The following is a 25,058-nucleotide window of genomic DNA, read 5'->3' as shown; positions in this document are numbered from 1 at the left end:
GTGGTATCAAGTGCATGCTCCTCCACTTTTATGTACTCTGTCGCTGCATTCGTACCGGATGTCGTGGGTAGGAGCAGCGCCCGCCACATTGTATTTCGACATTTTCTTTCCAATCGGAATAGACGTTAATGTTGAAGAAATGAAATGGGATTGTGCTGCCCGAATTTGCTTTTAGGCAATAAATGTTATGTAATTTTACGTAAAAACACCCGTTAATAGCCCTGCTTATTTGGTTCACTAACGTTGACACACTCGAAGAGAAAGCAGCGATTTATTTTCCCAGTATGGCAATTAACGGCAGTTGTGCGCTGCACAAACATTCTTTTCATACTTTGTCAGATGTCTGAAAGACTCCCCAGAGATACGGGTGATTGTATGGCAGCTTCATTGGAAAACAACCTTATGGTTATTTTTGTGCTTGATGAGCAACTCTTAATGAAACGACGGTAAATGTTTTATTAGGCGTTAAAATATAGATGCTCAGAAAATTAAATGGTACGAGAAAAGGCAGTTTCTTGAGCAGATAAACAAAAAACAATACACTTAATATCAGTGACAGCCAACTTTAGCCGCAGCTCTACTACAGTGCCAAGAATTCAAGTCTTCAGTGGCTTTAAAGATGCATGAAATGCACAGAGAATGGCTAGACATTATACACCACTGCAAGGACAGCAGCTGAAGTTTTTTCAATTCAGTAAAATTAGAATAGAAGCCCATTTTTCTACTCACGAGTCTTCTGGCGAGCGCGTGAGCTCATTGGTGCGTTGTCGAAAGCAAAGAGCGCGAAAAGGATAGCAACAGTCGACAAAATACAAGACTACTCAGCGCCCTGTCTTTTATATGGCCTATCCTCCCTTTTGTATTTTTGAATTTGTTTTGATTGCTTTCAATAATTCATTCTGCCATTACAGCAGATGCTTTCTATAAAGAACAATAGCTTGATACCAGAGAAATTTCCGCCAATGTTTTTGTACTTCTTTGCACTAGGTTAATACAGGCAGAATTTTCATTTCAGCTATCCTGGGGATCTTAGAAGACACTCAGTCCGTTTGGGAATAAAGAAAATTTGGCAAAGTGCATTGGTTAAACATTTTCGCATATTGTGCAGACATTGAACGAATAAATTCACTAGTTATAATAGGCAGTGTGACCAGGCTACTGCATGTCAGCCTATTTCAGCGTCTACAGCTCATCTGTGTCGCCAACACATGTTTCACTCTATTTAGGAAATAGGGATGATGTTGCAGCACATGCTACGACATCAAAATAGGAAAATAAAGAAACAAACAAACGGATAAAGTGCATACGCAACAACAACGACAAAGACGGCGCCAACCCCCCCCCCCCCCTTCCTTCTCTCCGCTCTAGTCAGTACGGTGCAACTGAAACGTTCAAACAGCGAGATCAGTTACGGATAAAATTGAGTGCGAAGCCTATACAAGTGGCGCATTGATTTTGATGTGGTTCTTCCTAGCAACACTGCTGAAAAGAAGCTGGTTCAACAACAAGCAACAAAACAGTCTGTGCCCAAACGCTCTTTTGTGCCATCTTCCCGCCATTGCAGGCTCAGCGTGTGCTCGTGTCGCAATGGAAGAAAGGCTGTGCAAGGCTGGAATCCACATGCAGGCAAAGTGCCACTTTATGAATATGTAACTTCGATCATAGCAAAGCTCCGCCGACGTTAGAAACAGACCGACGTCACGCGGTCTGCTCCAGACACATGAGTTCTCACGATGCTCTTGCGAGGGTTTAATTCCTTTTCAGAGCCTCGAAAAGCGGGAAAAACGACGGCGAAAGCCGTCAACGTGTGCCTCTATAGTGTACTTTGAAGTATGCCATGACGGACATTTAATATGCAAGTGACGTTTACTAATGGCTCGCAGTACAGACCCTGCTGCGACGAAGGTTACCCGGAAATAGGCGCGCTGCAAAGCTGCTCGGCTTAAGCTGCGCGGAGACGAAAAAGTGAAATTGCGTTCTACTCTGAAATCGAATGTCTCTGGCACGTCCCCGCCATTTCCATCTTACTACCGGGCTCCATTTTCTCCCTCTAAATCTCCTAGCTTACGCAGGAATTGGCCGATGCTTTACAGTTACTCAGCTTTGTGCGCATTTTATTTTCATTTTTTTTTAAATTAAACATAGAGCTGTTTTTGCCTCGAATACTATTCTGTTTTCCAGGTCTGGCGTGGTTTCTGTTTTTAAAAGGTGCTTGAAGGATCTAAACACCGCTTATTAATATGGCATAAGACAGGGAATAGCTGCGGGCGTCATGGCAAAAATTTAATTTTGCAAGAAATTTCATAGTTGTTGTAAAACTTGCCGAGAGTTGGAACTGATCCGCGTTCCCTGAGCCCTGCTTGCGCATTCTGAGCATAAGCCGCGAAATGTTGGCGAATATAAACCGAGAAGAGAAAAACGCACACCAGGTCAGCCAACACGATATGGGAGTTGCCCTGCTGTTTTGTCCAGTCCCAGAAACGTTCCTGCTGTCACACGCATCACGCACACATGCGTCGTTGTTCTACCGCAAAAAGTCTCGAAAAAAAAAAAAAAACAGCGCGTGTTTAGCGCCGAAGCGCAATCCTACGTGTGTGCGCTTCGGCGTTTGACTCTGATACAACGGTGTCGCTAATTTATACGCGAAAGTGGTCTTGCAATAATGCCGAATACTATGCAACTCTTGCTTGGTTTCTTTTGTTTATACTTCTCCAACTGCCGCCCTGATACTATCGCTATTACGGTAGCTTCCTGCCTCGCAGCGCGAAGCAGCCACGCATAGGCAAGCAGCGACTGTATAGATTCGCGCAGTGCGCCTTGTTGAATTTGCACGGCACAAAGCATAGCCGCGACCCAGTTGCGTTTGAAAACTTATCCCTCGTTTGCTGTCACGCAGGACACGCTCATTGTTGCGGGAAAAATGTTGTTGCTCACCCTTAACATAAATCCCGTTATTTGCAAGTGCGCTGCTCAGAGCGAAAAACAACTGTTATTATTCCTTCATCCGCCTACCTATAGATTTTTTCAAAAAAGGCTATAGGCATTTCCTCGCTGCACAGCAATTTTGGTTATCCTATAAACTAATATACTCTTGGGCAGTAGCATGTCAAAAAATTCAAAATGAGTTTCTTCCTCTGCTCCTGCCTTGAAATGCGCGAACATTGTGCTTATTATAGTAGCATATGATGCCTGATAATAAAGCTGTTGATATGCGTATTAACTATGTTCTTTTCCGAGCACGCATGCCATGCGCGCGCACACATGCACGCACACACACACAAACGCACACACAAGCGCACACGAACGCGCACGCAGGCACACACACACACACACACACACACACACACACACACACACACACACACACACACACACACACACACACACACACACACACACACACACACACACACACACACACACACACACACACACACACACACACACACACACACACACACACACACACACACACACACACACACACACACACACACATGCACACGCACACGCAACACGCACGCACACATACCTCCTGTATATCATATTGGGCCTCGCGTCTTTTTTGCGCAGGCCATCCGCATCAAGCAAGTTAAAGTGTGATCCTGTCGTCAAGGCACAGAAAGATAGTTCCGTCATCCGTGGCCTCCGTTACCTTCAAACATGGGTAAGCTTTGACTTAACATCTTCCGCCTGAGCGTTTACACCCTGCGCAGAAAAGGCAAGCGCCCGTTGCCTTTGGCTACTAGCGGCGATGAATGAATTGCACGCGAGCGTTACACGTCCTGCTAAAGCCTTTTGTTGTGTCGCGTAGCCCGACTTCGCCAACTAAGGTCGCATTGGGTTTTAAGAGAGCGTACGAAGTTTGACGAACGGTAAAAAAGTAAAAACGAAATTAAAATAATTTTTTTTTTGCCTTGGCCGCGAGATGTCATTCAGCACATATTTTTTTTTTGTTTTTAATCCAGACTACTTGTAGTCTCTCGTGCTCATACCAGAAGGGTGAGACTATACAAAGAACCACAAGAGAGGTATTTGCTGCGTACAGTTGTGAGAGCGCCTGGCCTTTTGTCCCATTCAAAGACGCATCCTCAAAAAAGAAGCACAAAGGGAAACTCTTCTCATGCAGCAGGTCACAATAGCACCATGTGCTATGCGCTTTATTTCGTGCTCCTTCGGTGACCGAACGATTCCACCGGACGACTCCCACTAGCAGCATTTGTTCGCGCATGAAGGTTGACCGCGCAGGCTCAACGGCTGTGTCGTTCTTCTGCCGAGGAAGAATCTGTGAGTTTGTATCCCGGCGAACGCACGGCGGTGCAGGTGAAATGGAGCAATGGCCGTGTACGAAGTTTCTGGGGCAAGTTAAGGAACCGCAAGTGACCGAGACCATTAATTTGTGGCACTGCCCTCCCAGAACGGAGGCAGCTTTGCGTATGGAGAATTCACGTGACATCAGCGCTTTGCAGTTTTATCAAGCATTCGAAAAGCAAATGATTCTCACACAAACTGTATCCGCTAGCTTCTGTACTGACACATTAGCAAGAAGCATTCCACATCCTTTTCACCGTATTCTTTCTTTATTTTGCTACACCTTTTTACAGTATCGGTCATGAGCTCATACTTTGTTGCCAAAACTAGTTAAGGCGTAACATGCGTGCCCTGTGGCCGCCGGGCAGTGCACGCGTCCGCGAGCGAACACATGTGAGTCTGTGTGAATGCATCGAACAGGCGGGCTTGACGTCCCGCCTATTTCTCATGGCCAGATAGTGCGCGCTGTGACCGAACGCTCCGCATGTGCTATTCCAGACGATAACGACCGATCACCCCACGTCGGCCGTCAATTTTTTAGTGTGCCGCGCACGGGCGTTGTAACTGTGACATGGACACAGCACGCGCGCGGATCGTGCCTCTGCACTTGGAGCTATTGCGAAGGCCTACCCGGTGTGCTGTGGGCCCAGTAACCTATAACATCTGCAGGCGGGCCTCTAGCAAAATACTGTACATTATGCCATAGTGTACATCTTTTTTTTTTATTTTTTACCTACCCTGTCCTTTCTCCCTATCGCTCACCTCTTTGACTTCGTCTACCGCTTCCCCACTATTCCTTTATTTCCGCCGCCCCAGTTCAGGTGCTTCAGATATCAGATATCAGATACCAGCGCTGGCAAACACAGTTTCCTTCCTTTTGGATATATAATAAAATAACCACCTACTACTATCAACATGCTTGCCTCTAATCAAGGGGCATAGAGCGGCATCCAAGTATTGCCATTCCAGGCTGTCGCAGTCCCTCTTGATCGCTGGAGTATGAAAGGGCAGTTATGGAATGAATAAAAAGGCTTATACGCAAGAATCTCGACACTTACCGGTCTATTAGCGCTCCTCACGTATGCTCCTACAGTCGTGCAAAGAGCAAGGGTGCGTATGCTGATGCATTTGCGAGCGACGGGGTAGCTTCTTTTCAAGGAATGTGAGGCGACATCCTGAACATGTGGTGTTAGTCTCCCTCATGCTTTCACTTCGCAAGAACAACAAAAAAAAATGGAGTCAAGATTCACCATAAAGTACCGATCAAAGTAAACGGAACTTCGAAATAAGGGATTATTGACAGCGCAAAACAAAGTGAACATTTTTCTGAAGGAATGCTTCATTCCGCTAGCCAGCATTCCGTCATCATTTCGGGCGCTCCCATCCCGACACTTGTTCATTTTGTTTTGTCGTTGCATTTTTTGTCAACATAAAACAAGGCGAGCCAAGCGCTCATTTGATACTTGAACGGCGCTCTTAAGGATGCGCCATTCCCCCTAAAATTTCATGGGACACTAACACTTTGGAACGGCCGAAATTTTTATTGGACTCTATAAGACAGCTCGGCATGTGTTTCAGTTTTACAATGCCATGGTTTGTTTCAGATATCCCATGAATGATGGGAAGCGTGTTAGGAGAGGAGATGGAATTTCACCTTTTATGTCCACGTAATTTGAAGTAGCGTGTGCTCGCTGTATGTGGAATGAGTAGCCAACTGGAGCCTCTTTAGCTATATTTACAGCTTTAAAGATCCTACTTAATCTTACCCAATGGGCGCTTTCCTAATAAGTAGAACAGAACATCTTCAAGGATAGCCGTTCCCCGGCCGCTTGACGAGTGGGCTGTCTGGACCATCTCATGTCAGTTTGGTAACTCTCATTGCTATCGGACCCCATTGGAGTTATTTACTTATAATATTGCTAACCCGAATAGAGCTAGGGGTTATTGCACAGTGAAAAAGGTACCATAACAATGACAAGATGAAAAAGATAGGAAAAAAATAAAAGAGAAATACAGACACGACATCATTCGGACAGGTATGCGGAGAGGAATTCGTGCTATGAATATAACAAAATTGCAAGCCTTACGATCAGAGCTATATTTCACATGTTACAAAAAGTATACTGACAAGGAGTACATAAACACTGACAATGCGAGTACAGGTTAAGGAGAGTGACGTTTGCTGAATTAAAAAAAAACAGCTTGTAAGCGTTCATGTCTCAATGACAAAGAAAAATTTGCTGATATTGTTTTCTTTGACTATAAGGTTCTATTCATATAGTTCCACTACTGTGGGAGGAAAGACAGAATATTTGAAGGTATTCTTTTGGTACGGAAATGCATCTTGTGAGGGCGTGGCAACTTCTTGTGGCGTGACTGAATTGGGAAGGTATATATTGCTAGCTGTCGAAATTTATATGGCCGTTAGTTATTTTACCCATGAAGCGTAAGCGACTAATTCTATTACGTTCTGAGATACTCAACAGCCCTGATTTTGAAATGAGCTCAGTAAAAGATGTTTCATGTTTAATAAAAATAAGCCCAACTGCCTTACTCTGCGCGCTTTCTACTTTAGGAATGCTTACATCTGTAAATGGGTTTCATATGACGTCAGTATAAATAAGGATGGGCTGATTGAAAAATTAAAACCCTAGTAGCTTCCTGCAAAATAACACTCCCAAAGCGCACTCTTGAGACAATGTAATTTTGCCATCGCACCGTTGTAAATAATGACAATATGATGGTGCTAAAGGTGGTATTCAAGAATAAGCAGACCAATGCACTTATACTCTGAAACTCTCGTCAATAAATTTTCATTCGTCATTCCTAGGGCAGTCGAGCATGAGGTGTTCTTTTCTTGTTTGCTACTCATAGATTTGTCACTCCTTGCCTTATCTACTACATGCACCGACTACCTCAAAATGCTAATTTAATCAAATAATACCAATTGCTAGGCTATTGGATGCATTTGGAATAAAGGAAAAGTTCTACGGCATTAAAGAAAAAAAACGCGAGAACACAGGTAGACAAGGGCAGGATGGGCGCTGAAAGCAGCGCCCATCCGCTCCCTGCCCATCTGAGTGATTATCTTTTTCTTCTTTTTTTTTTTTTTTTAGCGCCGTGAAACTTGTGCTACTTTAATAACGCATCTCACTGAAAAAAAAAAAAAAAAGACATCAGCTGCAGGCTACCGGTTAGAAGCCATGTGCCATTTCTGTAGGGTCTTCTCTGTCCCTAGTACATGTATTTATGAATGGAAACGCACCTGAATGAAAAATGAAGACGCTGAATGAATGAACAAGTGAAGGAACGTTTGATTCAAAGTTGAGGCTCTGACAATGAAAAAAAAAGTAGAGTAAAAAATAAAATAAGTACCTTTAGGACAAAATTTATTCCCGTTATTTATCCAGAGAGCGCCACGAAATTCAAATGCTGTGTTCGGGAACTGCTCGAAGCTATATTAAAGCTCAGTAGTGCTTTTCCTTCCCGTGCTATCGCTCTTTGAATTTGTTGCATCGACCTTTGCAAAACGCGGAGAGAGATGCCAGGTGCGACTGTTAGGGGGAGTTCACAGTGAGCAGTGACCTACTGTAGTAAATTACATGCTTAACACGAGCTGACGCTCGCCATATTTTTGCTTTGTGAGTTTCACGCCTTCTTTTTTTCACTGCGGCAAAGAAGAGTTTGTGTGCCTAATGCCAGCTCACATTTCATGAAGTCTAGGCTTTACACATTACGAAACGCGTGTTTCACGGTATTCTTTCATATCTCTCAACTTCGCGCACACACTACAAGGATGGTCAGTGGTCCGGATCTGGTGACGTTATATAGAGTTCGCGCATCGCTGCGCACAGTTTCGACCAGCTGCTTCACGAGCATGATGTCCCCGACCCGAAAGTAGGCCACTGTAATAATACACGTACACCTTTGTATTGCTGCGGACCCACACCACAAACGATTTCCACTAACTAGGAGCGCTTGACTTGTCGTACCCTTAGCATGCAAAGACTCTCTTCCCAAGCAATCCATCTCTCTAAAAGCCGACCACGAGACCGAGAAAAGCTCGTGCCCGCTGGGAAACAACAGGCTTCCGGCGACACAGGGAATCGATCCCAACACCTTCTGTATGCGAGTCGGATAACCTGGCCATTGAGACACTTCTCTCAGTTTTGTAATAGAGACGTTTAGGCATAGTAGAGGCGTTCTAGGGTACGAGTCTTGATTTATCGTATGCTGGCTACTCACGCGAAATGGCCTGCCTGGCACCAGTCCAAGAACTGCGGATGCGCAGCCGGCGTGTGGTAAACCGGTATATGTATGTGAGAGTACGTCTTGACTATGCTAAAAGCTCTAATAAAAATTCTCTCTCACCCCCATAAGATAGCTCTCCCACGGATGCTCAAACAGCCACACTACATGGCTTAGGTGCAAACTCCTCGAGGCTCTAAACTGTTGACGAAGGCTGTACTTGCCAATTTCGCAAAGCAGCGTAACCAACGTGCTGTGTGTGCAACGCTTCATCTCTTCGTCTGTTTTGAGCGAAACTGAGATTCAACACCGGCGTTGAATTTTTTTTTCTAATGAGCATTAATTTCAGTAGAGTGTACTCATTCCTGGACCGTTTTGCCTGTTCCCAGCCTCTTGGACTGTCTCCTTCACGGAATCAACGCGCCATTATCCGCAGCGGACGATCATCCACCCACCCAGCAATAAGTACATCTCCTTCTGGCTACTGGGTTCGTTGAGCGCAGCGTTGCTGCTGCTCATCGTGTTGCTCGGCTGCTGCACGAGGCGCCTTGCAAGGCGGGCGTCCAGGGAGCAGGTGCGTAATCGGCCATATACCATGGCGAGGTGCAGGCCTGCGACTGCCGGGTTTTCTAACACAGCTGTCGCTTTCAAGCATACTGCATATGCTTGCAGTGCCAGGCGGTGCTGCAAGTACCTATAGTCAGGAGTTGTTCTAGAGACTTTTTTTTTTATATTTTATACCCAAGCAAGACAAATATAAAGTGTATACTCAGAATCCGCCGGGTATATTTTCGTTGAAGCAGGGCACTGTTCTATCCCCTTTGTCCACGTGCTGGTTTGAGTGCTACCAGAGCAGGTGGGTAGCATATCTTCAAACTCCGCCGTGTGGACCCAACATTTGGACCCAACATTGGTGACCAACATTGGCTCGATCGAGATTCTAGCTAGTGGCGTAGCATCATTGGATTGATACTGAAACCTATCTTTTATCGCCTCGATAAGAATCAACTCGTCACTTGAAATCAAGATTCCAGAGTACAGACCGAGTTAGATATCGGTCGGCATAATATTCCAGCGCAACAAGGAACGAGCTGCGACCGTCTCGCGCCTCTTTGCTTGTCCCTTGTATAACATCACGCTGGAACATGTTGGTGTAAGGGATTCCCGAGAGAGCCCTTTCTCGTTCCCATTCCTGCAGAGCTCTTCTATTTGGAGAAATAATTAGTATTGATTGACAATAAAACTTTCGTTGCGCTAAATGTTTACAGAACGCTCCAGGAAAATTAAGATACGAGTTATATGCATGAAACTAAGGCCAGCAACTCCCAGAGCTCATGCCCTATGTCACGACTTAGTTAAATACTTCATTTGTCTCGTGAGCGTCGAAAACCTATAGCGAAGCAAAATTTAAGCTGCCATTCCTGCACTTATGTTTATTGCTTGCCATAGACTGTGGCCTACTTAACGCCACACGGCCTTACCTTATGTGACTGGAAACGAGTAGTCGCGACTGGGCTATTTTTTGTACGAGAAGGGACAAGCCAAAAACACATTCGCAAGAATATTTAAAGAGAAGAATTACTATAAACGAGCTCAAAGCTCCAAGAAAGGCCAAGTATTCAGCAGGTTACGCAACGCCACGCCCGACCTCTCCTTCTAGCTTCCAGCATGCGAGTAGTGCCTACAGGGTGGCAACGAAACAACCCCATCAGCGAAGGCTGTATCTGGGCCCGTTTGAAGGGACACTGAAGACAAATTGGCTTGCGTGTCCGTAGGTTACCGCATTCTGACTGTACAAATAAACATGATGTGCAGGAGCTGTACAAATAAACATAGCAATGCAAGTATGCACCGAATTCGTTAGTTTCGGAGCATCGCTTCGTGTATACACCGCAAGGCACAGTGACAGATGAAAACGTTATTTGCACACTTGGAGACGGTGACTGCAGCGCAGCAATTCAATGCAGAGCCTTGCTAAGTATTGCGATATTGAAAAGCCCTGGGCCAGCACGCAGTTTTTGTTACAAGCAATCAAACAAATAAACCAAATGATCACCTACATACGTCCGCGTGAGAGGAATCTTATGTCATAGTTTACCCTAAGCATTCCGAATCATTTTATTAAAGGCATTTTATACACAGATTTAACTTATGCACCGGAGTCTGTATTCCGAGTTTTCGTCGTTTTCAGAACTGCCGTGCTCTCCCTGACCTCTAGTCATCTGACTGGTGGAAATGCCAGAACCGGATGTCAGTTCGAAAACGACACTTCAGAAACTCTGAATACGGACCCAGTCCACAGTGCAGCAGAACCTACTCCCTCCAGAAAATTTCCGCATTGTTCTCTAGAAAAATATACAATCGCAGAATTGTTCCCGTACAGCTACAGCTTTACTATAGAACCCTTAAATTACTACAATACGCCGCCCGCATGCCGATAGCTCGGCTCCCTTTTAGAATCCCGCGAAGCTTACGTCGAAGTGAAGCGTGTGTGCTGCGCCTTCTCGCTGGTTTCTGTACGCTTTCGCAAAGCAATTAACGATGTACGTCGGGGGATCAGTTATCACAAATTCTTTCACATGGACCTTGAGTGGCATAAAAATACATTTCTGCGTAGCTGGCGGGTCTAAAAATAATCAATTAATTTAAAGTCAGAACCGAAACCTAAAACTAACTGAAGCCAGATATGCCTGGACTACGTACCGTAACAGTGGGAGCAAAGCCTTGTCACCGTAACCTTGGGGGATAGCCACAGAAAGTTGTCCCCAAGTATAGCTCTCTTCTTATTTCAGTCATTTTCCGGACGCCTGGGAGGCCGCCTGTTTAAACGGTGAGGGACCTACTTCGAGAGAGAATGAAAGACGCGGGAACCATGGCGCGAAGTCTCCACGTCCCTCCGGCGCGATGCGACTACCATGCTGGCTGCGGTCGTGGCCATGATCAGTTGCGTGATGTCAAAAATAATTTGGCCAGCAGCTATTTCCTAACCGCTTACGCAGATGCGGAACACTGAGGGGGGTGCAAGTTGGAAAATTATGACATCTTTTGAGAGCGATTGTGGGTTCCCTGCTGTGTCTAGAAATGTACTCTTTGCTTCCGATGTTCGTGGCAATGCAACAAATTCACTAAGTAAGTTTATGTAATACGCTCTCAGAGATCATTTAAGCGCCCGTTCCTCGCGTCGATGTAGTGGCAGTCGTAGGAATCGGTCTAATCAGAGATCTGGAAAGGAAGGGCGTTTTAGCGTCAATAAGGAAGGCTCGACCATACAAAAAATTTCCTATGGTCAGCTATAGAAAATCTTTTGTATGGTCGGCTATAGATATTTGACCCAAATATCTATAGCCGCTCCTATGGTTATCTTTAGGTTTTGCTATGATCTGTGCTAGAGATGTCTTTAAACTTTTAGGGTCAATTATAGGGATTCTTGTATGTTCAGCTATAAATATTTGTCCCAAAAAGCTATAGCCTGCTATACAAATACATAACCTATGGACTAATACTGGTGTCCTAATGTATTGCAGTCTTTAGCATTTTCTATGGTCAACTATAGAAAATTCGCTCGCTCGCGCGCGCATGTGTGTGTATGTGCGTGCGTGTGTGCATGTGCATGTGTGTCATGCTCTACATCTTCCGACGTTTATTTTCGATTCGATACCTAAATAACAAAACATTTGCCAGCAGTCCCCACGACTAAAACCACCGTAGGTCGGAGGTACTCACCGGCACCGCAGGCGGACTTCCACGCGGCAATAGTGCTCCCATCAGATTTACCAAGATTGCGACGCAATCCATTTGTCCGTACAGCATTGCGGTTGATGTCATAGTTGCGTACAGCACATAACTCTTAGTCAAGTTAGAGGACAAGTCGTACGAAGGATTCGAGCCGACGATATATGCACCTTCATAGAAGGGTTTATGGCTACTGGTCTATAGCTTTTGGTATATACAGTATTCTATAGCCAGCTAAAACAGCTTATATGGCTTGAAGTCTGCAGCAATAAAGACACAGACATATCTACAGACAGCTAAAGATTACTAGTTGTATGGCTACTAGTCTATAGCTTCAGGAGCATACAGTTTTGCATAACCAGCTAAATAGCTTATATGGCTTGTAGCCTATAGCTTTAGAGGCATTGACATTTCTATGAAAAAACAGCTTATATTGCTTGCAGTCTGTAGTTTTAGAGGCATTCACATTTATATACCCAGCTAAAGGTAACTGTATGACTACTTATCTATAGCTTCAGTAGCATGCACTATTCTATGGCCAGCTAAAGGATTTTATATGGTTCAGAAGCTATAGACAAAGTGGTATAGAATTTTCTATAGGTGCTATAAATATTCCTATGGCACTTTGTGGCTGACTATAAAAGTTCATAGATAGACATAGCTGACCATAAGCGTTTTCATTGAAGCATATAGACCATTTTTGTATGTGGGAGGGAGAGGATGAAAACCTTGGTTCCCTGAGTTTCATGCCGCAGTGCAAAGCTTCAAAGAATGGTCGCTGAATTTCTCATTGAAAAGTGGTTGCTTTATTATCTTATTAATACATACATACATTCATCGGTCACTTAAGCCCTCGGGTACTTGAATGGTGGCTGTCTCGCGAGGTTTTCATTAGTCGTTCTCACTCCGATTCATTCGATATTATTACGAGGTTTCTTTATTTCGAGGGTGGTTCGCATACCGTGTCTTGTGATAGTTACATATAGTCGTGCGAAGGCTGTGAGAAGGCATTGTTGTAAGAAAAACGTTTACTGCGGTGGCCAATGCCGCGTTGAAGAGGAGTACTATCAAGTTTTTCTGTAGCGAGGCATGCTGCTCTGTTGAGAGGGAGAATATTTTTATAAACGCGAAACCAAAAACAGTTTACTCGAAACTGGCGGGCACTCTTTGCTGCACACTTTGGAAAAGGAGAAAAATGGTGAGACCCAACAGCGTTTGCAGGATAGCTCAATCACTGCGTGCCGCGAACGCACTCACCCCCCCCCCCCCCCCCCCCCACACACACACACACATGCACGCGCGCACGCGCGAGTACAACACGCCAATGAGTGATGGGCAATTTCATAACGATTCCTTGCGAACCTAACCTTACATGATGTCTGTTCCCGCTTCGCTCAAGTGACAGGCGTCCAAACACATATATTATGGTGAGGCAGCCCAAAAGCAAAGGAAAATAGCATGCCTCTGACAGCAGAACCCCTGACACGGCGCAAGAAGGATCAACGACCTGAAGTTTCTCAACAGGCTATCTGTTTGCGTAAAGCGGTGTGACACGCCAGAAATGTAAATAGTTAAAGACTGAAGTGCATCGCTCTCACAGAAACCTTCCCGTAGCCTTGTTGCATCTGGCTGAAAGCTCGCTTTTATCTTTCTTACCAAAGCGCGAATTTCGCGAGCCCGCGAGCCGGCTACAAGGCTGCTCATCTCTGCGAACGGCCGAGAGGCAGTGAACAAAGTTCGTTTGTTATCAAACAAGGGGCTGCTTTTATCAGGGATAATACAAGCACGAGCATGCGCACTGAGTGCCACAAGGTCGTGCGATAACATAACACTGTGCCTGCTCACAATCTCCTTCACATCCGCTTAGCATTTTATTTTGCTGAAAGGCTGGCTTATTCACGTGATCATCTTTTCAAACAGGGAACTGTCAACGCGATGGTTAACAAATGCAAGGAAGCCCTCATGAGACTTTCTATGCGCCATTGAATCCACCAGAAATATATTGCTGCTGGTTTAAGGTGAAAAACGTAACGGATGTGCGTGCCACCTACAAGCCTGCCGAATGAAAATCTGAGGATGTGCTCAGTGTTGTAATATTAAACAATAAGTTAAAAAAAATTACATTCAAGAACTCTTCCCCACAAAGTGTTCAGAATTTATACCTAAGCAATCACATCCGCCGGGTAGTACTGCATTTGTGTTACCTTGACAATTATTAATGTTAGTCTGCTTTATTAACACATTTTTGGAGGGCCTTTAAGCTCCGCTTTTGAGGCTACGATTATACAGCGTTAAAGGCTGCCCGGCATCCCTTGAGCGTCCTTGTCCCCGTAGATGGTAAACACTTTGCTACTCACATAAGCACGGATCTCATAATTAGTGCCACTCTTATCTCACTTATACTGACTAGCACACAGTCGTCGCTACATACAGTACAATGACAAAGAAACAATGAAGAAAAGCATAACTCAAACTGTGAATATAGGTGCGCTGCGGCGGTAGGCAGAGAGCATTAGGAGCGTGCTCAGTCCTATCTCACCTAGCTGGTTTAGTAGCAAGTTTCTTTGTTTTCTTCACTACCGTAAGCTTGGAGCGAGCAGCCACCCTACAACGGCAGAAGTTTCGCCTAGCGGGCGCTGTCGTGAATGTCATACTGCTAACGTACAAACGCCTTCAAGAGAGAGAGCAGGATCCAACATGGGACAAAGCTGTAAACAGCACTTTTTGCACTGGTCTTGTTACGCAGTTCCGGCATGACGCGAGCCGTGCAGTATTTCCATCTTCAATTCCACCTTACCTGTGAAGCAGTGTCCTTATTTCCGACCTGTTAGATGGAGAAGCGCTATACAAGCAGTAAAAACAAGGCCTGGGGCCGATTGTGGCACCGATCATCAGCTTCTTGTTGCCAAAATTAAGCTTCGATTGAGGAAAGCGCAGAAAACTAGAAGGCCTTTCAGGTATGATCTGGATCAGATTCCATTAGAATATGCTGTGGAAGTGAGGAATCGATTTCAAGAATTAGATCTAGAAGACAAAGAGCCCGAAGAGATGTGGACTGATGTTCGTGATATAATACAAGAAGTTGCTACTAAGGTAGTTCCAAAGCAAAAGAAATGCAAAAAAGCAAACTGGTTATCTGAAGAGGCTTTGCAAATAGCTGAGGAAAGGAGGATGGCAAAAGGTATGGGGGAAAGAGAAAGATACAAGGTGCTCAATGCGGATTTTCAGAAAATAGCAAGGAGAGATAAGAATGCCTTCCTGAACATACAGTGTCAAGCAGTTGAGGACAACAGCCAATTAAGGAACACAAGAGCTCTGTATAAGACAATCAAACATATCAAAGGAAGCTTCTGTGCTAAGCTGGGCGTGATAAAGGACAAACGAGGCAAGGACCTCACTGAAGCCTCAGAGATAAAGAAGAGGTGGCAGGAATACACAGAAGAACTGTACAAGAAGGACCCGGATGTGCAAACCCAACATAGGACGGTTGTGATTTCTGATCTCGAGCCGGGCATCCTGAAGAGTGAAGTTGAATGGGCCTTAGCCAGCCTTGCTAAGAACAAAGCTAGCGGAATTGATGGTATTCCAGCTGAGTTGCTTCAAAACCTCAACCACGACGCTGTTAACACACTGCATACATTATGTCAAAAGATTTGGACAACCCTGCAGTGGCCACAGGATTGGAGGAGGTCAGTTTACGTCCCCATTCCAAAGAAAGGCAGTGCCAAAGATTGTTCCAACTACCGCACGATCGCGCTTATTTCGCATGCTAGCAAGGTGATGTTAAAAATCCTGCAAGGTAGGCTACAGCAGTATGTGGATCGGGAGCTTCCGGACGTGCAAGCTGGGTTTCGCAAGGGCAGAGGAACTAGAGACCAAATTGCCAACCTTCGCTGGATCATGGAAAAAGCAAGAGAGTTCCAGAAACCCATTTACTTATGCTTTATTGATTATGCGAAAGCGTTTGACTGCGTAGATCACAGCAGATTGTGGCAAGCTCTCCAAGAGATGGGAGTTCCAATTCACCTCATCTGTCTCCTCAGGAACCTTTATGAAGGGCAAGATGCCACAGTCAGAACTGGGCATGGTCTTACTGATTGGTTTCCGATTGAGAAAGGGGTGAGGCAAGGCTGCATACTGTCGCCCTGCCTATTTAACCTATATGCAGAGTGCATCATGAGGAAGGCTGGTCTGGACGAGTCTTCAGCTGGAGTGAAGATTGCTGGAAAACGTATCAACAACCTTAGATATGCGGATGATACCACTTTAATGGCAGAAAGTGAAGTGGAACTCAAGAGACTTCTGATGCGCGTACAAGAAGAGAGTGAGAAGTTTGGACTTAAACTGAACATTAAAAAGACGAAGATCATGGCGTCTTGCCCTATCAAGTCCTGGAGCATCAATGGACAAGAAGTGGAAGCTGTGACAGATTTTCTATTCTTGGGCGCCAAGATTACCTCGGAAGGAGACTGCAGCCATGAAATTAGGAGACGCCTGCTTCTGGGAAAGAGAGCAATGGTTAGCCTTGACCGCCTAGTAAAGAGCAGAGACATTAGTCTACCAACCAAGATCCGTATAACCCGTGCTATGGTCTTTCCAGTTGTGATGTATGGATGCGAGAGTTGGACTGTGAAAAAGGCTGACCGCCGAAGAATTGACGCGTTTGAATTGTGGTGCTGGCGAAGACTCTTAAGAGTTCCTTGGACTGCCAGAAGATCAAATCAGTCGATATTGTCGACCATAAACCCTGACTGCTCATTGGAGGGTCAAATTCTAAAGTTAAAGCTCAGCTACTTTGGTCATCTGATGAGAAGAGAGGAGTCGCTGGAGAAAGATTTGATGTTGGGAAAGGTTGAGGGTCGCCGGAGAAGGGGTAGGCAGCGAACGCGATGGTTAGATGGCATTCTCGAGGCATTGCAGATGAAGCTATGTGATGTTAAGAAGATAGTGAGAGACCGGAAAGCGTGGCGTGACATGGTCCATAGGGTCACGAAGAGTCGGACACGACTGAACGCCTGAACTGAACTATGCGTCGAGTGCCAAACGTTCTTTTTGTTTTTATTTTTCCGCTTTTCGTGGCGTGAGATATCATCGTTGCCTGACTTTTCAATTTCTAATTCTATGAGACCGTATAGCTGCCACTACAAATTGGAAGTTGAGGCTTCCTTGTAGGCTATACAGAACTATGATGGCTTATTTTATAAAGTTTTCGTCCTGCTCGCGCTGTCACGGTACGATGTTCCTACTTATTGGCCTGTGCAGCACTAGTATCTCGCGTAGCGCGATTCCCTGCATGCTCTAAATTTTGCTCGCCGCGTAAAAATTTGCCGCGGTAATGAGGCGTAATAAATTTTTCTGTTATTTCGTTATAAATTACGCTATAAATCTTCAATGTATGGGCTCATGCGTCTACCGCATTATGCCTCTCATCGTGCAGATCACAGTCAAAGTTAAAATCGGGTCATATCACACTGTGTTTTACTATTTTCCTGCAATTTTTCTGCCTCACATATCAATTTAACAGAATCCCCTTCTTGCAGAAGTAACGTGAACCAATAGCAGTGTAGGGGCTCGATAAGATATCTTTAGAAAGAAGAAAATGGACTGTTTATTTTTGTGTTGCATTAAATGAACACCGAAGACAACTGAACATTAATATCGTCAAAGCCCAATTCTATCAATCCCATTGGCTGCCATCGCTGTAGCAAAAGTAGCAGTAAGGTCAATGCAACTCACGAATGAATGCCACTCACACTGCTACTAGAATTAGTTCCAACTTTTAGTTCGGCATCTACGGCAATTTCCCCTGCGACACTGCAAACATCCTTTACCTAACTCCAATGAACTGTCTGTAACCAGCAGAACCCTACACAGGACAGACTGGAACTCATTTTAGATTGCGCTTCATTAACCATAGACAATATGCAAAGTCTCTTCCAAGCCTTCCCTTGTCAATGCATGTATTTACACCCCTGCAAAAACCAGAAGAGACCATGTGAACCGCTGAAATTATAATTTTTCTGTATATAAAGATGCACCTGACAAATTTGCTAGGGCAATATGGTGAGCATACTAGTGGGGTTACTCATGCATACCTTAGAAATAACCGCTTCACCGTCACAAAAACCTGACGTGCAGATTTGTCAAAACTCGTGATCTCTCCACTTTTGCGCAAGTATGTACATCTTCTCGGTCATTGATTTAATCAGATTTCAGCTGCTATTCTTGAATCGAGCTTCAAAAATAACCATGACTGAGAAATTAGAGAGCCTTTTCTCATCTATATATTCAACGCTGTTTTGTCGGCTTTAAACAAAAGCGCAGGAAAATTGAGCTGCGTAAAGTATTTTTCCGGGGCTAAACGTTATCCCGTGTGCTGTGCGATGTCAGTGCATGTTAAAGAACCCCAGCTGGTCGAAATTTCCGGAGTACTCCACTACGGCGTCTCTCATAGCCTGAGTCGCTTTGGGACGTTAAACCCCACAAAGCAAAGCAAACCAAACCAAACGTTAACCATGATGGTGCTATTTCATTCGCGGTCCTTGTCTGCTAGCCGCCTTCGCACGCTGCATCAAAATTTATTTTATTATTTTTTATATTTTATTATTGTTGTTACTATTACTTTTGCAATATTTGGTGATAACCTACGAGGTGTCCTCCTGGTTGTAGCGATACGACTACCCTGCGATTGTGCACGCCATTGCCGCCATGTCTTCCGTAAATAATGTATCAATTCATGGTTTTGTACTTTTTCTGAGCGAGTTTTGCGGATAATCGGATAATTACTGATCCGGTCACTTGCACTGCCAGAACTGAGCGTCTCGGTTTGGACTGTTTTGAAGCCATAGGTAGGCAAGAGGGTTCTAACACGGCTTCCGCCTTCTGTGTCGATCACGTTCCACATGAAGCTGGCGGTAACACAGGACGTTCCACGTCCGCCGCTATGGATGGGTAGCGCTGGTGGATACTCTAAAGGTTCGGTTACAGGCGACATTAATACCCAAGAAAGTACGATGTTGGACAGCCGTCAATGTAGATCAGTTGGTAAGAGCACCGGACGTGATATTCGGAGGTTGTGGGTTCGGCTCCCACCATCGGCGCGTTGTTTTTCCTTGTACTTCGTATTTATATAGCTTTCTCCATAAAAGTTTTACAATAATAACTCAGGTTCATACCAACTACATATATAAAAAAAATACGCTTCTCTTCCAGGGAAGACTTCAAGCTATTTGAGTTGAGGTGAAAGTTACTTCCCTGTAACACCCTGTGTGTGTGTATATGTATATATATATATATATATATATATATATATATATATATTTGCTCCGAACAAACATTGGTGAAGTCTCTCGTAGTCCTTCCAACCTTTTCGCTGCCGAAGAGGAGTTAGCCCCTGGACCCTCGCGCAGGTTCCCATTCCGTAGAAGGCGCGCTTCATTATCCTAGTTGTTTCAATGTACACTGCCGTTGCAGCGGCGGCGTAGCGGTTGAACATCCGCCTCGCATGCAAGAGGACCGGGGTTCAAATCCCGGTGCAGCGCAATTCTTCACCGAATTAAAAAGAAAAAATCCGCTTGTCGATGGAATTGCATGAACAGGTTTGGGGCGCGACCTGATGCCGGTGAACACCTCCGGCAACGCAATCCCTCACCAGAACAGGAGTTGGCCACCCTGGTGCAGTAATTGGCCGCAACCGCATATGATAACCTCCATTGTTCTGCATAAAGAAAGTAGCAAAATTCCCATAAAGAAAGGTGTTAGGCAAGAAGACACAATCTCCCCAGTACTATTCACAGCTTGCTTAGAGGAGATATTCAGGGAGCAGATAAGGGACAAGGGTAGATGGAGAATATACCTCAGTAATCTGCGATTTGATGATGACATTGCCTTGCTAAGCAACTTGGGGGATGAACTGCAAATAATGATTGGTGACCTAGACAGGAAAGGTAGAAAGGTAGGCTTGAAAATCAATATGCAGAAGACTAAGGTAATGTTCAACAACCTCGGATAGGAACAGCAGTTTACATTAGGTAGCGAAACACTAGAAGTAGTAGGCGAATATGTCTACTTAAGACAGGGAGTAACCGCAGATCCGGACCATGAAAAAGAAATAACAAGAAGAATAAGATTGGGATGGAGCGCATTTGACAAGCACTCACAGAATGTGACTAGCAGCTTACCGGTATCGCTAAAGAGGAAAGTGTGTAACAGTTGCATCTTACCTGTACTCACCTATGGGGCTGAAACGTGGAGGCTAACCAAGAGAGTTCTACTGAAGTTGAGCACAACCCAGAGGGCTATGGAACGAAAAATGGTAGGGGTAACATTAACCTCATCCGCCCACCTAACTTTTTGCCGCCCCCTGCTACGCTTTCCTTCGCTTGGAATCCAGTTTGTTAACCTAAGCGACCATCGGTTATCCTCTCTTCGCACTACATGTCCTTTAAGAAGCTTGCAGGGGTGAAGTGGATGCAGCTAGCACAGAACCGGGTTAAGTAGAGAAATATGGGAGAGACCTTTGCCCTGCAGTGGGTAAGACTGGCTGCTGATGATGATGATGACACTGGCGTCAAAAGACTGCGCTACTGGAAAAAGGAGCCTCGCAATCAAAGCAATAAAGGAAGGGTGTTCCACAATTCGTGCCAGGCGTCATCTGTGTCACATTTTGCGTTTCCTGCACGCCGCTATATCACAAGTATTAAAAGACAGCCAGCGTTACAGATATCAAAGTATACTTACATCTCCTGCTCTTCTCGACTCAAATAAAGATGTCCCGCTTGTCACTTTTTCATACTATATATGCCACCATCGACTTAACATTACTTTCATTATGGGTTCAATCACCACCATATAATTCATTTCACTGTAACTACACTAAGAAGATAAACATTACGCGCTCGAACACGCTTGCCTATTTTAACTCGATTCTTCCTTATTATTATTAATTTGTGGCCTTTGTACTTCTTTTTTCTTAATATTTGTACTTACCTATTTTCTGTATGCTCACCCTGCGAAAATCCCTTCCTGGGATTGCAGTATTAATAAATAAATAAAAAATAAAATGATTGGAATAACTTGTATGCATCACTAACAAGTATAATTGATGAAAATTTTAAATCCATGTTAGAAAACTTCTATTTTCTCGAGTTGAAATTTATTCTGTGGTTATCAGTTTGTCTTTTTTTTCTACTGTGTTCCTTTTTACACCTCAAATTTTTGCGATAACAGTGAAACCTTCTAGAAATTACATTTTTTACCTCGTTGCTCTTTTTTTTTTTTTTATTTTGCTTCATGCGCTAACCTGCGCAGGGAAATTGTTTTGAAGAGTTTTGTTTACATTTATTGAATCAACCTTTGGTATTTACCTTTGTATATATCATGTATCCTAATAAGTAAATATGATCGAGCCGCTCAGAAGGCTACAAAAGAGAAAGGAAAGAAATCGGGACGTGGGGCGTATAGAACTGTGTGGATTTGTGCCTTGCACACTGCTTTGCTACTACCTATGCAGTGCATCTCTTCAGATACCAAAGTGACTATTTGAGAAAAGTCTCTACTTCCAGCCACATTTCTTGACCGTAATAACGTACAGCAGCGAAGTTTCGGAGTGAGCAATTTAGACAGAACCCCAAATTTTTGAGGTCAACGTCAGTAAAGCCAAGCTTTTTTGTTTGATTTTCAGTATTTGAGTTTTAATTTAGAATATAAGACAATAAAAAATATTTGGAAAATTAATTTTAGAGGTAGAAAGCCAATGATGATGAGTTCTTTCGCGTAACTTTAGAAACTGTACAGAAACTGTTGCAGCGCATTTATGTCGAACAGCTGTGGCATACCTGTAATACCTCGGTTTACTAATTTCTGCTGACATTATGGTATAATTAAATATAAGTTAAATCCAGATAACAGCGCTGATTCCCACCAAATTATATTCAGTAACGCGTATTGAGTCCTCCACACACTAAACTCATTACCATTTTTTTTTTTTTACTTTGCTCAGAACCTCAATGTGTAAAACAGCAAGTTATATGACAATCACCATTTATCCAGGTTCGCGCTCTACCAGGTGGAAACGCAGCCGCTAGGCAGAGGCGTCCCCGGCTGCCCGTCGGCGACCCCCACTCGCGCGAAATCCTGCTCTGTCCAGCCTGCCGCAGCGCCCAAGAGGAGGTGTTCAGGACGGCCAAGGCCACGCCCGTGGCCGCTTCTCTCGCGCACTGGAGCCCACCGCCCCCGTACAGTCCGCGTCCAGTGCCGCCAGCCGAATCTCCGCCGCCGGGTATCCACTCCCACCTATGATGGCAGACCAGGCCAAGCAAGGTTCACAAGAACAGTGAACAAATGACGTCAAAGATCAGTGCCTCGTCGGCCATCGCAATTCGAGATCGCTTTCTCCGCTTTGCCTTTCTGTGCTACGTAACACTGGTGGCGATCTATTAAGGTGCACCTCACGCCTTTCCTTGTTACAACGTCTTCATTCTGCTGGCGTGGTACTCTTGAAAACGGAATTCGAGTGATCGCATGGCTCCAGCACTAAAATGCTATTTTCAAATGTATATTCGGCTTATTGCTCAAATACAAGCATATGATGAGGAAAAGCTTCGTCGGCAGTGCGTCGACTTGGAGCTCTTGCGCCATATTACTTGCAGCAACTGCTAGAGGCGGCTGTTCCTGCTTCGGTGAGAGGCTCCCATTGGTGTGCTTTGATATGCTGTCGCCCACAATCTCTACTTTGACTCGCATAAAAACGACAAAAAATATTTGAGCTTTGAGATAGCATGACACCAAGTGGCGAAATTCAGCGCAAGGTTACGATTTATTTGGATTTCCCGAGGTACTATGAGCAGAGGATGCTATGCCACGTCTGAATGATGTCATTTAAGTGCGCTATTAGATAGCATAAGAACAACGGTTTTCATAACGCTCTATACTCACTGATTAAATATTAAGTCCACATAACTTTGATATTGTAATAAAATAATGCGACGGGGCAGCTGCATGTATCATAAAGCCGGTATTGAGATATCCGCGTTTTCATAGTTTTATTGTTTCATCATTTTGCACATGATTCCAAATATATTTACGACGACCATACCTTACAGGCATCGTCGACTTTTCATGAAACTGAGACCTCCGTTTCCCTCGACGGCGCCTGGCATCTGTTAAGAATTTGTCCAGCCTTGTAGCCCGTTTTGGTCCCGTTTTTAAAGACAGGTTGTGATATTTCGATTTGTTTACGGCGTTCAAGGTGTGTCAGCTGACATCATCAAACGAATACATGAATGCGTCGCGCTCAGTGCTGTCTTTCCTTTCGAGGCTGTATAATTATAATCCTAAATTACACCTACTGTTACCGAAACAAGAGCGCGGCTGGAAAATGAGAACGCACAAGGCATGCAGCAGCGTTGGTGCTGATGGCGGCGAAGTGTTGATGACAATAAATCGCAAAACTGGTTTTTAAAGTGCTCCACCGGAAGACTTGCACTTCGAAAGCAAGGCATAATACGATGTTCATCTTCAAGGCAACAGTGTTCGGCGTCGAACCCTGGGTGAAGGTCGAGACAACTCATGAAGAAGAAACAAGAAATGACACAAATAACTGAATAAAAATTATTTATTAAGGCGAAAGTCTTTTATGGCTTATGACTGGCTGGCGTGTCCGTGCGTGCGTCCGTGCGTCCGCGGGAGCTGTGAGACATCTTCAGAAGGATTAGGATGGTTTGAGTACTGATAGTTAATCAATCAGTGATGTAGTAGTAGGTATATGAACATTAGTTAACAATAACTGGATAGCTCTAAATGATAAATAGTTAATAAAAGCTGGATAGGTAATTAGTTAGCGATAATTAGTTGATTATTAAGCTTTGAGACATCTTAAATGCATGCACTGCGCAGTGTCCCAGTAAAACCAAGTAAACCCCTAACTGCGCACGCGCACTGACGTCACAACTGCGCAATGGGCTTTCGCCTCTGCGCAGGTCGTCAAAGGTCGTCAACTCCATACCTCGAAATTCGGGACAAGCGGATTTTTTTTTCATGAGAAGTAGTTCATGAACGCAGTTTTTTTCGCATATCGCGAGATTTCATCATAACAACCAATATATAACCGCAGATTCTCGAAAAAAAAAAAAACGTTTTGAGCTATTTACTTTCAAAAACCCATCCTGTTGATTTTGTATGGCAATTGTCGGCACGAGAGCCGGCCAGACTTTGAAAGCAAGATCAGCTCTTTGGAAGGTTAGGCAATTTCCATAAATATACTCATAAATGTATCCTGCAATATCCTCCAGTCGTCTCCATGTTAGAAGGGATTACTAAGAAATCCGGACTTGCGATGTGTGCATGAGGATAGCTTATGGAGGAAGAATATCAGAGCAAGAAAACACACACAACGAAAGAGGGACAAAAAGCAACTAACGGGGCACAGCCTTTCCTCCCTCGTTTTATTAGCAAACTTCACTCGCGGCCCCAATGGGATATCCGACGATGCATTCTCCCGCATGCAGCTTGCTAATTTCGGATCCCCCGATCGCAATGTCAGGTGGGTTGGTTTTACATATAGATTCGGCATAATTAACAGCGTGTCGCAAGCCGAGTCAGCTGTAAAAGCCACTATGTTGTATTTTTTTTTTTTTCTATAGAGGCCGACTTATTGCGACATTTGACCTATTGATGCTCTGCTTATTAGCCGCGAGCTCCAATATTTCTTACGCTCTTAGGTTTTGTATTTGTAATAGGCAATTCGGCGGCCCGGCTACTTTTTGCTA

General features: G+C 44.4%; 1 protein-coding gene across 1 annotated transcript; it reads left to right on the top strand.

Moving 5' to 3' along the window:
* Window positions 1-3,572: 3,572 nt before the first annotated feature.
* LOC146206523 (uncharacterized) lies at window positions 3,573-23,910 on the top strand. Its single transcript, XM_084587035.1, has 3 exons — window positions 3,573-3,667; window positions 8,949-9,133; window positions 22,342-23,910. The coding sequence occupies exons 1-3, from the start codon at window positions 3,664-3,666 to the stop codon at window positions 22,588-22,590; spliced, it is 438 nt and encodes a 145-aa protein (XP_084443161.1). The 5' UTR covers window positions 3,573-3,663; the 3' UTR covers window positions 22,591-23,910.
* Window positions 23,911-25,058: the final 1,148 nt, after the last annotated feature.

Source organism: Amblyomma maculatum, chromosome 1 (assembly GCF_055883805.1).
Source record: "Amblyomma maculatum isolate TAMU_Amacu chromosome 1, ASM5588380v1, whole genome shotgun sequence".
NCBI classification, from domain to species: domain Eukaryota; kingdom Metazoa; phylum Arthropoda; class Arachnida; order Ixodida; family Ixodidae; genus Amblyomma; species Amblyomma maculatum.
This window is presented reverse-complemented; position numbering and strand designations above follow the sequence as displayed.